Source organism: Carlito syrichta, unplaced genomic scaffold (genome assembly GCF_000164805.1).
Source record: "Carlito syrichta isolate Samal-C Ts95f unplaced genomic scaffold, Tarsius_syrichta-2.0.1 Scaffold305223, whole genome shotgun sequence".
NCBI classification, from domain to species: Eukaryota; Metazoa; Chordata; class Mammalia; order Primates; family Tarsiidae; genus Carlito; species Carlito syrichta.
Genome location: NW_007249319.1, coordinates 113328 through 129504, shown reverse-complemented (window position 1 = coordinate 129504; position 16177 = coordinate 113328). Strand labels below are relative to the sequence as shown.

Below are 16177 nucleotides of genomic sequence, written 5' to 3'. Positions count from 1 at the left end.
TCTGCTTGCCATGCCCCTGAAACCTCCCAGGTGTTTCTGTCTGTCGTCTTTGCACAGAATGCCTTCCCTCTAACCCTCTGCCTGCCTTCAAAATTCATCATATTCTGACACTGAGCTCATACGCCACCATGTTCACGAAGCTTCCTTGCTTCCCACTCCCTTCTGCTTAAAAATAGTCTAGCCTTCTATTGAGTAGTCTCACAAGGTGTGTATCCTTTTCTACCCTTCTATGTTACAATATCTGTGCAAGTCTCCTAGTTGAACTGCTACTTAGTAAAATGCCCCAAACACAACATGGCCTCTTGTTTTGATCTCTCATCTCCTAAAAGTCTTAGCATGGTGTCTTGCGTATCCTGATAAATGAAAAAGAGCAATACTGAGTCTATTCCTGTCTGATATGATGAGTTCAGGGAATGCTTAATTTTAATGCAGAAATAACCGCCGTTCATTTTTTTAAATTAAAAATGCCTTATTTTCTCTCCTCCAGGAATGTTTTTCAAAGCTGAACACCATAAATCTTGCATTCCAGGGACTGCTCTGTGAGCTGGGAAGTGAGGGTGCCATTCCATTTCATGTTTATTCTGTGATCAGCTAAGAGCAATGGTAGCACCAGTCTGTGGTCCATATTATAGCAAGCGAGACCTTGATATGTAATTTGGAACCAGTTGGTCCTTTTCTTTTTTTTTTTCCTCAAAGTTAATTTTGTTTAATTTTATTTGAGTAGAGTTTTCTGGTATCATTTTTTAATATCATCTTATTTTTTTAATCTTTAATTTTAAAGATGTAGGGTACAGAGTTAGATATATAAATGTTCATTATGCAGGTACCCTTGTTGATGAGGTGAGCCCCCTCCCCTGGCAGTTTCCCACTACTGCCAACCCCACCTTCCTCCCCAACAGCAGTTTCCCGCTACTGCTAATCCCTTTCTTATAGTATTATGATAATTGTTCAAGGTCCATTTATGAATGAGAACATGTGGTACTCAGTTCTTTGTGATAGATCACTCAGTATTATAGATTTTAAGTCCATTCAAATTGCTGTGAAGTTCATAATTTGTCCTTCTTTATGGCTGCCTACTATTCCATTGTGTATATGGACCACATTTTTTTTTTTATCCAGTCCTCTTCTGATGGGCAGCACAGTTGGTTCCATGTTTTTGCTATTGTGAACAATGCTGCAATAAACATGCATGTAGGTATCTTTTTCACAGAGTGATTTGAGTTCCTCCAGGTATATTCCCAGTAGGGGGACTGTGGGGTTGTATGGAAGGTTGATATTTAGATTTTTTAGGAATCACCAAACCGTTTTCCACAGAGGTTGTACTAAATTACACTTCCACCAACAGTGTAGAAGTGCTCCCTTTTCCCCGCATCACCTCCAGCATCAGTTGTTTTTGAGTTATTGATCATGGCCATCCTGACTGGAGTTAGGTGGTAAGTCTGTGTGGTTTTAATTTGTATTTCTTTGATGACTAGTGAGGCTGAGCATTGTGTCCATTTTTATTATGAGATTGTTTGCTTTTCTGATAATTTTAATTTACAAAAGAGTGAATAAAAATTATTAATAGAATCCCATCTCACCAGTGCAGTTTTGACTGTAATGTCCTCAGAGGGTAGAGCAGTAAACTTTCTGCATTTGAGAATACACTGGGCTCAGGGTTCCCTGCGTTCAGAACGGAATGCCACTGAGGTATGGCCACCCTGAATGGTGAATCAGCTTTCTCTTTCTTATGCTATTAGGTTTTTGAAGAGCCCTCCATCAGCCTTTTTGCTCTGGAACATTGTGAAGGAAGAGAGTTACACCTAGAAGAGGCTGTGAACTCTGTTCTGAACAAGGACTTGCACTTCTACACGCAGTCTGTATGGGTGAAGAGTGGACTGTAAGTATGGGAGAAGGCCTTGGTCTGGTTCAGACACTGTTTTAGGACAGCATTGCACAGCTGCTGTGTATTCTCCCAGTGCTGTTGTTTTGGTCTGGTGGTGCCCTTACTCCTTTTATCTCTTGATGTAGTAATAATAGTAATAATAATAGTAATAATAATGAGAGAAGACTGTGAATCATGTTCATGTATACAAAGGGAAAACCAAAAAACCTGGAATTTATTCATAAAAAATAGTGTATTTATTCTTACATGTTTAAACTTCAGTCACCTTGAAAGTACTCCCCATTTGATGCAATATACCTGTCGAGACACTGTTTCCACTGCTCAGAACAGTTTTTGGACTCGTTCTTGTTGATGCCTTTTAGTGCTTCTGCTGTTTTCTGTTTCAACTCTTCCACATTGGCAAAACGTTTCCCTTTGAGGACTTTTTTCATCCAAGGAAACAAAGAAAAGTCACACGGGGTGAGATTGGGTAAATAGAGAGGGTGGGGCATGTGGATCACGTAGTTATTGGTCCAAAACTGCTGAACATGCAGTGCTGTGTGGGCAGGTGATCGTAAATCACCCACCATGAAATGAGCAAACACACTGAAAGAATCTCCCCCTGCCAAAAAAAAATTTCACCAAAGCTGAACGTAGCCTCATACAACAATGCTAGCTGGCATACTGATGCCAATGGGTTCCAAGAAACCTTACCTAGCGAGGGAATCCTGTACTACAAGCGGCCCAACCTCCAAAACATAATTCTGGTTCTTGTTTTTTTTTGACCCCACCTTGTAGTATGCAGTAGTCTAGGGAAAGAGTACTTGGAAGAGAAGGGCTGCCACATGGTTAGAGCATGGCCTAGAGTAGGTCGACCAGATGGCTTTACCGGGTTGAGCCCACTTTCTTTTCAGAAGAAATTTTAGTGAGTCATCAACTTGGGTTAAGAGCATTGCCTGCTTAAGGCAAATGACTGTGCAAGAAAGAGTGGTTTCTTCTATTGTGATTTAACAACTTGTTTCTTCTGGAGCAGTTCCCTCCAGGGTGCTCATTTTTACATGGAGTGCACTGGTTGACCCAGCCTAGCAGTGCTGTCGTTCATTTAGGGTATTGGTCAATCAGAGTAGATGAGGCCATGTGGGGCCTGCGCTGCTATAGTTTGGGAAGCTGCCTTTAAGAAAAATGAAAAATTACGGATACAACAATTAGGTATGAATGTATTTACTTAGAACAAAAATGAGAGAGGCCTGTGAGTGGGGGCCCTGAAGTAGAACCTCTATTTGCTCCCCTCAGGCCATTTCTCCAGAGTTTGGATATAAGACAGCCCCTGCTGCTGTACTGGTGGTGTTTTGGTACCAGAAGTCAACTAAAAACGCATAGCTCTTGATGATTAATATAAAAATGGCTTTTAAACAAATTTATTATGGCTTTTAAATTGTGTGGTAATCAATTCTACTTATTTAAATATCTGAGGATAATGAATGAGAAAGCCAAGAATATAAGTTGACTGCAAAAGCAAGTCAACTATTACAATAAGGCTTTTATAATATTCATATGTGTAATAGTTTGAATTTTCTTCTGCAAAGCATTTCACATGGTTTGATGTTTCTTAAAACAAGTTGATTTACTTTATCTAAGCATAAGATTACAATGTATTATTTACCCATTAACTAAGTTCATTGGAACTTAATTTTTCATCTTTGATATGATATTCACCACATTTTTAATACATTTATTGTCTTTACATTTTTGAGTGAAATTGAGAGTTGACTCACCTCTGAAAATTTCTCAGTTTCTTGTTTCACTCTTTTCTGGAAAACTGGTGCCATTTACCTTGACATTCTTATTCTCTTTGGCTTATTATCCACCTACTCTCACTACTCAAGAATCTCTATAAGAGAACTGGTAAGGAATAGTTAAGCTTGCCTAAAGATTTTCCTAGGTCGCTTGTGGCTTACAGGGTACCACTTCACACACAGCCACCTTCTTCCAGTGACAAGTTGGGTTTATTTTGTTTTAATCCCCATGTGATCCCGTATCTTTGACCCGTGATGGTAATGAGAGCCATGCTTTAATGCGCCATCCCACAGTCTTGCCAGCTGTGGAATTCAATTACATCAATATATTAGTAGGTACAGCTTCTTAAAATCCTGCCTAGTTTTATAACTGAAACTTCCCTGTATATTTAAAGAATCTGTGAAGCTGGAGAGGTAACTAAGCTTCTCTGTAGTCATGCTTACCTGCGTCTGCACTGGTCTGATTGTTTAGGTTTGTGTAGGCAAGAAAGGGTCGAGGAAGGGTCATCCATCTTGTTCATCTGCCATAATTTGACCAAGCCGGATCTCGGTTGTGGGGAGCAGGGTGCACTTTTCCTCCTGGTGGTTGGGTTAGGTCAGTAACCCCTACTGAAGCTTTCGTGTTTATACTACATCAAGTTCCTCAGTTCCTCCCTTCGCCCCACAAGTTGATGTCATTTCCTGTATTTTACCCGAGGTCCAAGCCCCTAAGGAATATTTAATTGAGTTCTCAGCCCCCAAGCCCTCCATTAGTTTTAGAAGCTGTCCTCTGGAAAACTGAGGAGCTGGAGTCACTGCCACATCAGCCCAGAGCAGCCCTTTGCATCTTGTGCCTAAACCCTAGATGGCCCTGTTCCAGAGCACTGGTCCAACTGGTTGGCAGACCGCCTTTTCCACTGCTGGTGCTCTGAGCCCATCTCTTGGTCCAAGGCAGGGTGACCCCTGCTATAATTCCAGGGACTTTATCTGAACAAACCAAGGCAGCCTCGTCTTCCCCACATCCTTTCTTAAGCATTGTGTACAGTGACCTCGAGTCCTGCTGAGGATTTCAGGTCCTCTTGGCAATTCCAGCTCATTGTCCTTAGCTACCTGGCTTGGTAATCACCTGAAGCAGGGCTTGCAGACTTTTTCTGTAAAGGGCCAGATAGTCATTTCAATTTTGGGGTCATCTGTCTCTGTCACAACTACTGAAGTTGATGTGCTAGGGCTGCCAAAGCCAGTCCATGAAGGAGTGGGCATGACTTGCCCCATTCAATACGCTTTGAGATGGCAGATGCTGCCCGTGAGGCCCTGTGCACTTTTACACTTTAACACAGCCAGAGTTGAAGGCAAGGGTTTTGGAAAGGATTTGTGAAGGAGCCGGGCCTTGAAGTAACAGTGAGATGGAGGACTTCTGTGGATAACCGTAAGAAGTCCTCGGGCCTTGGGCAAGTTGTGGATGAAGGTATTTCTGGAGAGATCACTGGAGCCACCCCAAGGGACCCTGAAGGACATGTGGTGATAACCCGAAGGACAAGAAAGTATTCTTCTACTGGGTAATAGCGGGAAGTTATGGTTGAAGAAGACTTAGTGTTATCGAAGGAATATCGAATTTCAGAGATGGACGGAACCTTTCATTCATTCTGAAAGTAAGGAAACCAGTATCCTAGTTGGACTCCAGTGCAGGTTTCTCCTAAACCATCTTGATTTTTCTGTTAGGAAAAAAATGCATTTTTTTTTTTTTTTGAGTCGAGGTGCCTCAGTCCTCAGTCACCCAGGGTGCAGTGGCATGATCACAGCTCATCAGTCTTGACCTCCTGGGCTCAAGTGCTCCTCCCACTTCAGCCTCTTAAGTAGCTAGGACTAAAGGCATGTGCCATCCTCAGTCTCCCAAGTAGCTGGGACTGCAGCCATATGCCAGGCTAATTTTTTAATTTTAATTTTATTTTTGTAGAGACAAGGTCTTGTTATGTTGCCCAGGCTGGTCGCAAACTTCTGGGCTCAAGCAGTGTTCTTACCTAAGCCTTCCAAAGTACTAGGATTACAGTCATGGGCTGCCACAACCAGCCAATAATCCTATTTTTTTAAACTAGCAAACCTAGAATTTTATGAATCCTTTAAGGAATAATAACAGGTTTTTGGATAAAAGATGGCTTTTTTTTCTTTTAAAGTATTTCACCTTTTTCTTTCTTGCTTTCATAGATGGATAGCTTATGAAGGATCCAATTTCTTGGGAAGACAAATCCTACTTGAGCCTACTGAGATCCCAAATTGGACAGCGTTCAGTAGGTGGAAAACAATTGGTTCCCTTCGTCCCATGAAGCAGGTAAGGAGAAAAGAACCGTAAGATCCCAAATAGCTTGATTTTCCGGTGGAAATGTCATAAACCACAGCATCTGAAGTGATGGCCATGTAATTTAGTTTGCCCTGTAGCAGGGGGAGTGGATTAGGATGGGGAAACCTTGTAGATTTGACCAATTTGTAAAACCTTATCTGGGGTCAACATTGGATTTTAACTTTGAGTCCAAATTCTTATCGACCATGTGCACTTTTCATTGAGAACTAAGATATTGCAAGCTCTGTGGCAAACTGTGGACTGAGCTTTGATACTACACTAGTTGTACTTTCTAAGTATTTGGACTTTTTTCCCTACTTACACAATACTCAGGATAGATCCTGGCATTTTAAAAAAAACAGTATTTATTGCACACCTACTGCTCGTCAGTCTTCTGTTCAAAAGCTTCCCACTGTGCTTAGGATAGTCTACACTCTTCAACCCGGCCTGTGTGATCAGTCCTCCACCCCCACCTCTCCAGCTCATCTCTCACATGGCAGCATCATGGACACTGAGCACAGTGCTTTCCCACAAAGGCTCCAGGCACGGGTCGTGCCCACTGCACGGAGTGTGCTTCCCTCATTCTTTACTCGGCCGGTCATCCTTCTACATTCAGCTTCAGTATCATGTCCCCAAGGATGCCCCTTCCACCCTCCCTCCCAATCTAAATTAGACCCTAAAAGACTCGGTTTTTTCTCTGCAAGACCCTGTATGTGGTTTGTAACCATCCAGTCATGGCTGGATCGGGCTCTTTCCCCCTCTACTGAAAACCCCCTGGAGGCAGGTTGTGCACATTTTGCTCATGGCTCGACCCCTGGTGCCTGTCACAATATCTGGCACATTGTGGGAGCTCAGAGACTGTTTGTTTAATGAAGGAGTGAGGGTGTAAATGGAAGAATGAATGTTTGATATTATGCAGAGTATAATGGAAGATAAAAAGATGTGACTTCTGCCTTATTAGAGCTCACATTTTTGTTGGGTAAAACATATCCAACTCCAAGCAGTAGAATAAAATACAAAACAATATATTATCATCAAAAAGCCTCTGGCAGTGCCTGGTTCAGAGTATGGAAGTAATCAACATGTGTAGGATCAAGCTGAGGTTTCATGGAAAGTGGAGAACTCAAGCGAGGCTGCAGGGGCGTGATGGTCAGTGGATGTGCCATTTGTACCTTCCTCTAACCTCTTGAGAAACACCTTCTCACGTGATGCTGACAACAGTCCTTTGAGGTAGGAATCGTCAACCCTACTTTCTAGTTGGAAAAATAAGGCTCTGAGGGGTAAAGCACATTGGCAAAAGGTCTTGGAAGTGTCAGAACCAGGACTCAAACCCCATTCTGTTATGCTCTAAAATCTGTGTTCTTACACAACCACACTTGACCTTCCTCCGGCCTAAACTCAGCATTTAGGGAGTGTCACCCCGAATTCCAAGGATGGAGCTCTGTAGCACAGGGGATGCACATGGGAAGCTCTGACATTCTGATCTGACACTCACTTAAGTGCTAAACAAATGGTAAGCCAAAAAACAATTAACCTCATCAGTCTTCTCCCATCACCTTCACACGTGTGCACACACACATGTTCATCCTCACCTCTCCTGGGTTCTGTTGGTTCAAATCCCAGCTCTGCCATTTGTAAGCAGTTGTGACTTTGGTGAGTCACTGCATGTCCTGGCACCTCGGATCACTGGCAAAACAGTGACCACATGGCTTACATCTCACTGCTGTGGGGGTGAAATACCATCAGGCATGCAAAGGGTCTGATATAACATCTGGCTCATATTACTAGGATAATACATTTATTTTGAAAGTTTATCATTCACAGTGTGCCTTGAGAGAGCCAGAGATGCTCTTCTGAGGGATACTGAAACATTAGTGGCTTTCCTGGCCTAAAATGTTGTTTGGGACAGGATCTCATGACCTTTATATGGGGTTTATTCCTCACTCCTATCATGTGGGATGATGAGGGACCCCTACCGAAAAGCCAAGGCCAAAAGCAAGTACTGAGAAGTCAGTTTAGCTTTTAACAGCTGTTTAATGCTGATCCTGTTGTTAGGAACTTGAGTAGCCAAGTTTAACACCATGTATAAGTTCCTCATTTTTGAATGGTGGTTCCTTGTTAGGGAAGAATGTCCCTTCCCATTGCTCAGGGTGCTGAAATAAAGGATAGCTAGAACAGCGGCCGCTACATTTACAGGAAGATTTTTGACAATAAAAATGATACACTACTTTCTTTCACTGTGCTTTGGGAACTAGCTACCTGGTTCCTAGTCTGATAAAACATTTAATTTCAAAATAATATTTTAATAGATTTTCCTCATTGATTATTTAGGCCACAGCTTTGAAACCCAGCTAAAGAATTCTGGGTTTCTAAAAGAGCAGTTTGTGGGTCACATTTAACTTTTTGGTAAAGCCATTGGTACTGCTTTAGTTCATAATCATATTTAGAAATTCAGGACTAATTAAAATGTGATCCTTCTTGAGGCTGGGAATTAGGAAGTCACTAAGGTACTTATAATGTGTATCAGTGTTTTTAAGTATAATTACAGAGGAGTCAGACTACACATGTGTAATAACGGTAATTAGTACCTTGCTTGAGTTAATTGATTAAAACTGTGATACTTGGTCCTAAAGTAATTGGAACTCTGTCATCTGTGAAGGTCACATCTGTTTTCTTATATGTACAAGGTAATGAAAATGTAATAAAGATATACTGAAGCCTCAAGAATTAATGATTGCACTGGGAGATCAGGCTGAATTATAGGAATTTAAGTACATTAACTGTTGCATTATGAATGTGGAAGTAGAGGTCTGAAACATTTAAAACATTTTGCCAAGTAGTGGTCTTGTTCGTCTGCTTTAAATGGCCAGATAATTTGTCCTTCTATTGGCTTAAGTGCACAGAATGTTGATTTCCCTAGGAAGGCTAAACATGGCAGCAGTTTACCTAAATTCAACTGGCCTCATGTTGATCTATCATAAGTTTCAAAGATAGCAGCAGACTAGTCAGTGGTGGTTTTACCATACCATGTTACATTTACACAGCACTTAGGTTTCCTTGCATGCAAGTGCTCTCTTATTAAACAACAGATCATCTGTCATTATTCCTGCCAAGGTTCTAACTGGGATGCCAATTAGATGACCAAAGATGAGGATGCTGGGTGTCTGCTTTTACCACATTAAGACTTGAGGACTAGGTCATAGGGCTGAAAGAATGGTTTCTGCTGAGCTTCAGTCGTGCACCCTGCCTTTCTACTGTCTTACTATGCCACCTTTGGTATTAATTCCCTGTGCCCAAGAGTGACTAGTTCATTTCAGCACAGGCCTGAGAGGATCCTGGTTAAGGGGAGTTTTGGTGCAGGCAGATCTGTCTTCTCCGTATCTGTGTCCCTAATTTATAAAATTAGGGCTATAAATGAATTTTCTTAAAGGGCTGTCCTGGGTTATTCTGACAACATAATGGAGAAAGCATTTAGAATGCTGCTTGACATATACTAAGTGCTTAATAGAGATGAGCTATTATTTTTAGAGGCATGTTCTAGATTTAATATTTTCTTTTAAAACTTCCCATATGTATTTTAGAACTTCCAGGCCAAGAGGACGAAGTCCTCTATTACCCAATTTTTGAATAACTAAGTAGTGATTAAACGTACATGTCTCTTCCTTTGAAGAAATATAAAGGTCTTATGTGAAGAGAGAGATTACCACAAGTATTATGTCCCTCAGCTCTCTGGGTTTTTCAAGACCTCCCATAGCTAGCTGACTTTTGGCATCTAATCATAGCTGAAGACCGTATGTCTGATTGCCATACTGGTCTTTCCGGGGTTGTTATAAGATCCTTGTAGGCGACACCTTGCCCTTATCATCACTCCCCTACTTCTCTCACGTGAGCCGGGCTATGTGAGCTGTTGAATGAAACTCATCAAGTCTCTAACTCTTCACTGCCCCACCCCTTGTCACATAGAATTCCAGTGAATGAAACTACCATTGATACTTTCTACCCTTTCAAAAGGGCACTTTTCAGTAAGTGTAAGAGATTGTATAATTTATTTTGTACTCTATGGCCTAAAGCTTTATCACTAGAAAGTATGAATTTATATGTATTTACTAAAAGGAGTAAGAGTGAAACTGATAAAGGAAGCTAGTCAGCTCTCACTTCCCTCCAGCTTTCCTCCTTTGGGAGGACGTTTCCAGGTTCAAAAAGTTATTTCTAAATGGCTCTGTTTCTCCCATCACAGCCTGCAGTGTACATCAGAATAAAGAACCGAGGCCTGGATGAGTACCTGACAGTCACTGGAAACCTGGCAGACACAAGGTCAACATCTGTGTGCCTCTCTCCCTACAGTGGGAAGAATACTCAGATCTGGCACTACTGTCGGGGACTCTTTAAATCCAAGGTAGACAACCTCACTGATACAGTGCCCCACTTTCTGGTCTTTTTTTTCTTCTAGTAACTAGAATCTTGTCAAATCAACTGGCATAAATTAATGCAACTTCAGAGAAATACTGCTATGTATATTAAAAAGCATTTAAGTAAAATGGACCTAGAGAATATTTTCATCTAGAAAATCATTTTATTTATTTTTTCAGTCAGAGTCTCACTTTGCCACCCACACTAGAGTGCAGTGGCACAATCACAGCTCACCACAGCCTCAAGCTTTTGGGCTCTGGCAGCCCTTCCACCTCACCCTCCTAAGTAACTAGGACTATAGGTGTGTGCCACCATGCCCACCCAATTTTTTATTTTTATGTTTTTTTAGAGATGAGGTCTTACTATGTGTAGGCTGGTCTGCAACTCCTGGACTCCAGCAATCTTCTTGCCTTGGCCTCCCAAAGTGCCGGGATTATAGTTGTGAGCCACCACACCCAGCCAGTTTCAATTTTTAAGTAAAAATATCACATACTATGAATACACTTAAATGATTTTTTAAACCAAGTCACTGGATCTGAATGATACTATGCTTTCATGAGGTGTTCCTTACTTGATGGCCCAGGTAAAATCAGCTGTCTGTGAAATGCCAAATGTGTTGAAACCCTTTTCAAAATATACAATGAAGTGTAGTAGCAGAAGAAAGAAGCTGTTATTGGAGGAAGCTTAGAAAATAAAGTGTAGGTTTGTTTTTTTCTATGACACCTCCATTATGTTTGATGCCATGGAGAATAGAGAACAACTAGTTTAAAAACACTGAAGCTATGTTTTATTGTATCACCAATGAATTATCTTCTTTTTCTCATGCTTCAAAAATGAGAAGCATTTAAATGTAATTATTGTCTGGATATCCTTAGCACATCACCCAATGTTTTTTTTATAAGAAAACAAAGCTCAACATAATACATTTTAAGCCAACAAGAAACTTAACATTTAATTCCAATTCAGAAAACCTTTATTGAACATCTGTTGTCAGATGCAAACATCTATTAAAAACAAGTACCTCTATTTCAGTAGCTTTCTTTCTGTGCTAAAGAAGGCTTATGAAAAGGTTTAATGAAATTATTCTATTTTTATAAATTTTTAATTTTTTTCCAGCCATCTTTCTCAGGTTGAAATATTATTTTTTTTAAAAAGATAGACATAGATACTTCATATCTATGATTTGGTCCCCTAAAAGAAAAATGACCCCATTCAACTTTTGTTAGCAAACATAGTACAAATATTTCTTAACCCTTTTAGGCCAGTGATACCTGTCTTGATGTGATCGGTGGGCGGGACACACCTGGAGCTAAGGTGGCCCTGTGGACAGAACATGGACAATTCAGGCAGAAGTGGAGACTGAATAAAGATGGAACCATCAGCTCTTATCTCAGTGATCAGCTCGTCCTTGATGTTAAAGGTGGGCCTTTGATGATACCCAATGATACGCGTACCTGGAAATCAGTTTCAGCTCCAAACCTCATCCTGGGTAAAGGACATCCTTATGCATAAGAGAAATGTTAAGTCATCTTTAATTTTGCTTGGGAAAAAAGGCAGTTTAACAAAACAATTAGTTATATGGGACTTAGCAGAAAAAGCCAAATGACAAAGTATAAGAAGCTTTTTGTCCATTTGTATAGTTGTGAAGTTTCCATTTGCTACATGAACTCAAGAACAGTTCCAAATTTGAAGCACCATAAACCATGAGTATCATATTTCTTAGAAAGAAACAGCTCCAACTTTTGCTGTGAATTGCCATGGTCCTTAAAAGTCCTCAGTTAGACTTTATGGTAGGTGTCAATTAACCTTGTTTTTGAATTCGCAAGGTCAGGGCCAATATTATTCATGGCTGTTGCTGTAATTGGGTTAGTCACAATAACTGGTGGTGTAGAAACGAAAACACAGTACCTGACGTTTAGCCAGAGTTCTCTCAGAGCACTTTGTTCTGAAGACTCGCATTGTTAGGGCACTCTGCTTAGACAATCATGTATTATACTTTTTATTTTTTCAATTTGAGTCATAATAAGGCCCAATTTGAGGTGGATAATAGCTAAGCCTGTTCAAACTCAGTCTCCCATTTCAGACTGCTTTGTAGAGACATAGTAATCTACCCAAACAGTGAGCTGAACAAAAGCTTGTGAAAATTGTGAAATTGCTGAGCACCTGTGTGAACAAATAATCTTTTCTTTTGGAATTTCTACTTTAGGAGGAAATTATTGTGACAAGACTCATGTCATTGTAAATCAGCCCCTGGAGGGAGAAGAAACACAGAAATGGGACATTGAAATATTGTGAGAGAATCAACAATATCCCTAGAAAGAGCAAAGGAGGTACACAGAAAGGAATCGCCTGCCCTCACACTCCTGGATCACTGAGCAGTATCAACCGTTTCCTTGACCTAAGACCATGGCTCTTAACCGTGGAAAAGCTCAAGATATTCTTGCCAGTTATTCAGTGTTCCAGTGAAGAAAACGTTATGATCCTTGGCAAGGTTCTCTTCCTAATTGAGCTCCAGTTGTGGTGGGAAAGCTTCCTGAAGTCTGTATTTTCTCTCCTGTCCACCAAAAATGAATCCTATTTCTGATGGCCCAATTACAGGAAACTGGTGACGGCATCATCCTCTACCAGTAAATATCCTACTAGGTGCTTGTGTGAATACAAACTCCTTTAGGTCAAGTCATACTTTTGCAAAAAAAGATGAGTAATTTCTAGCAGCAACTAAAATGTATTGCATAAACCTTCCTATTAAGCTGCTGTATTAGATACACCTTAAACTTACTAGACTGAGGCTTTTAGAACTGGAGCATCCCAAAAGTATTTCTACTTGTAACTGCCCCAGGGAGGGAACTCAGCTTTGTTAGGAAAAAGGCACAAGTATTAGTATATTTTCTGTAGCCGTTCTTCTGCAGTCCTTCAGACCAAAAAAGCACAAATAACCAATGGCCAAACTCGCACTCTGTTAGTGTTAAGAAAAACGGGCCTTTAGGTGACAAGATGGACATTACCTGTTCCTACACTGAGGCGTCACCCCAGATTTTGCCTGATCTGCCCTCAAGAAACATTTCCTAAGGACTTTGTCATTTAAGTATAAGAATAGTCAAATTTGTCTTTGCCTGAAGTAAAGAGAAATTTTAAATGTTCAAATTAAAGTATTTGAGCTTTTACCTTACCATCTTACTTTTCAAGCAAAAGTGGAGTTGATTTCTCTATGAAATGACAGAAAACTCAGTTTTCACTCCCATTTTAAATCGCTTTAAGTAAAATTCGGTAGGAAATCATCTTTGACTTAGTTTCCAGTAGTCATTACCACCTTTAACTGCACAATTCTCAAGCATTTTTTTCCCTCCTGAGTTGGATTTAAAACTACAATGAGACAGCTGTTCCTTGTATCCCCAACTTTTGCTAGAAAGCAGAAAATGCTCTATTTTTATATATAAAGATTAAAATTCTCCAGTGATATTTTTTAAAATATCAACCTATATGCACTTTAGAATGTAAAATAACAGTTAACAGTTTAAACTCAGATGAAGACCCACTATTTTGAGTATTTTTTATAGACTTGGTCTTTCCATGTAAATATTGGGGGTTTTTTCCTTCAATCTCAGGCTCTTATCATCTGTAAAACTCCCTTATGTCCACAGATGTTGAATGCCTCTCATTGGTGTGGCAGTATTATTTAATGAAATTTACATCACAGGAATAACTATTTTATTGGGGGGTCTTGTGTATACCCAAAGGTATGTATACTTTCATTGTAAAAAACCAAGTTAAAAATTGTTCTTCTTTGTGTTGTTTAAAACTTTTCTGGAGCCAATGAGGCTCTTTAAAGAAGCTGTTTCTTCCAAAGACAAAGCCAAGTTAACGACATTTAATTCGAAATGATACATTTATTGAAGTTGTGCCTTTTCTACCACACTGGATTAAATAAACGTGTCAAAAGTAGTATGGTTTAGTCACTTTCTGGAATACGTGGTAACTGGCTGTTCTTTCCTCCATATGCCGTTAGTTCATATGGCCAATTGACTACCTGTGACCAGGGGAGGGGACAGGGGGGCTCAAGTTAGTAGACACACAGGTCAGGAAAGCTGAGTTCCTCTTCTCTTTGGCTCATGTGTGTAACCATTCCTCCTGCCCAGTCTGCTGACCCAAATGTTCCCTTTTGGAAAAATATGTGAATGTAAGATAGTAGATATTTGATTGTGCAAAGGCACTAGACTACTTGGATTAAACATTCTGTCCAGAGGGATAATACCAGGCTTTCTTTTTCCTCATTTGTAGTAAGTTTCAGGTCCTTGACAGAAATAGCTGAACTGTGCCAGATTTGCCTCAGTGCATCCAAATGTGATAAAGGAAAGCGAAGTCCATGAGACTGAAAAAAGGATAAATTAGTCAGTCAAACACAAACATGTGTATTGATATCACTGAAGGGGCATCTTCCTGTAAACGTCTATGATTTTTAATACATCACTATTTTTGATACTCTTCATAAGTATGAAAATTGTTTCAGATAAACTGTAACTAGATAATTTTAAAAGTTATTCAATCTGCCAGGCGAGGTGGCTCAAGCCTGTAATCCTAGCACTTTGGGAGACCAAGGCGAGAGGACTGCCTGAGTTCAGGGGTTCAAGACCAACCTGGGCAAATTGGTGAGACCTCGTCTCTAAGATAAATTTTTAAAAATTAGCCAGGCGTGGTGGCATGCACCTGTAGTTCCAGCTGCTCCGAAGGCTGAGGTGGAAGGATCACCTGAGCCCAACAGGTGGCTGTTAGTGTGCCACTGCACTCCAGCCTGGGCAACAGAGATTCTGACTCAAAAAAAAAAGTTATCCACTCTTCTATGAAAGCTTAGACTTCATGAAAGGCATTCTAATTTATGTAGTAAGTGATATGAGTCATTTTTCACATTAATTAGGTTATACCCTTCCTACAAAGCTTCAGGTCCCAGCTAGTATGTTTAAAGCTAGTATATGTGCATTACAGAACTGTCTGACGTAATCGCGCCCATGCAATCTGTCAATCGTGCTCTGGCATGGGAAATAGTAAGTCTACACCGCAGCCATCAAAAGCACATTATCTATGAATAAAAAATAATCGATTTTTCCCAAACCATCACCCAAATCACAGGAAAGACATCTGTTTTCAGTTAGAACAAACCTCTGTTTCCTCCTCATTTCCCATCATGTGAGTCTCTCTCCTGTTCTTTAAGGAATGATATACGTATATCATCTTTTCTCTAGCTTCATCCTTTGAGGGGGAAAAAGGTTAGGTATCAACATGAGGGCTTCAATACCAGAAGGGTTTTCCAGTAGGTCAACATCAAGAAATACCTGAGAAGCCTCGGTGCTCAAGTGAAATTTACCAAATACTGTAAAGAATCCCTTTGGCAAAAAAAAAAAAAGTGTGTACATATGCGTTATAATGTCTATATTTCATTAGTCACTACAGCTTACTATTTGCACATGGCAATTAATAGGCATTATGAGTCATTTTGTTAAAGATATAATAGCTGGAGTGTCACCTAGAAGACCATCTTCAGGATTTAATGAAAAAGCAATCATTTACATATAAATGAAACAGTTTCTTTTTTAAAGTCATACCCATACTTTTTTGCATCAAAAAAATCTGACATCCCTAGGTATAAATTGACAATTTATGAACACCATGGAGGGACTAACTCTTGAGAAATATCAGCTGTGTGGCCTATAAAAAACTCCATTTCAATTACAGTAGCCTCCCAAATGGTCCCTGCTCACCATTCTACACGGTACAATTTGTAATTTCCAGAGCCTTTAG

At 40.2% G+C, this 16177-nt stretch overlaps 2 protein-coding genes across 2 annotated transcripts in view; one reads left to right on the top strand and one right to left on the bottom strand.

Annotated features, from left to right (window-relative positions):
• Positions 1–14326, top strand: part of CRYBG3 (crystallin beta-gamma domain containing 3) — a 123736-nt gene extending 109410 nt beyond the window's left edge. Inside the window, exons 22-26 of the mRNA XM_021714101.1 lie at positions 1740–1879; positions 5842–5965; positions 10212–10370; positions 11645–11804; positions 12591–14326. Coding sequence (XP_021569776.1) covers positions 1740–1879; positions 5842–5965; positions 10212–10370; positions 11645–11804; positions 12591–12679 — 672 coding nt within the window. The 3' untranslated portion in view covers positions 12680–14326. The remainder of the gene's footprint in view (positions 1–1739; positions 1880–5841; positions 5966–10211; positions 10371–11644; positions 11805–12590) is intronic.
• RIOX2 (ribosomal oxygenase 2) overlaps positions 14252–16177 on the bottom strand; it is a 27088-nt gene continuing 25162 nt past the window's right edge. The window contains exons 9-10 of the mRNA XM_008061373.1: positions 15539–15628; positions 14252–14753 (exon numbers count right to left, since the gene is read on the bottom strand). Coding sequence (XP_008059564.1) covers positions 14595–14753; positions 15539–15628 — 249 coding nt within the window. The 3' untranslated portion in view covers positions 14252–14594. The remainder of the gene's footprint in view (positions 14754–15538; positions 15629–16177) is intronic.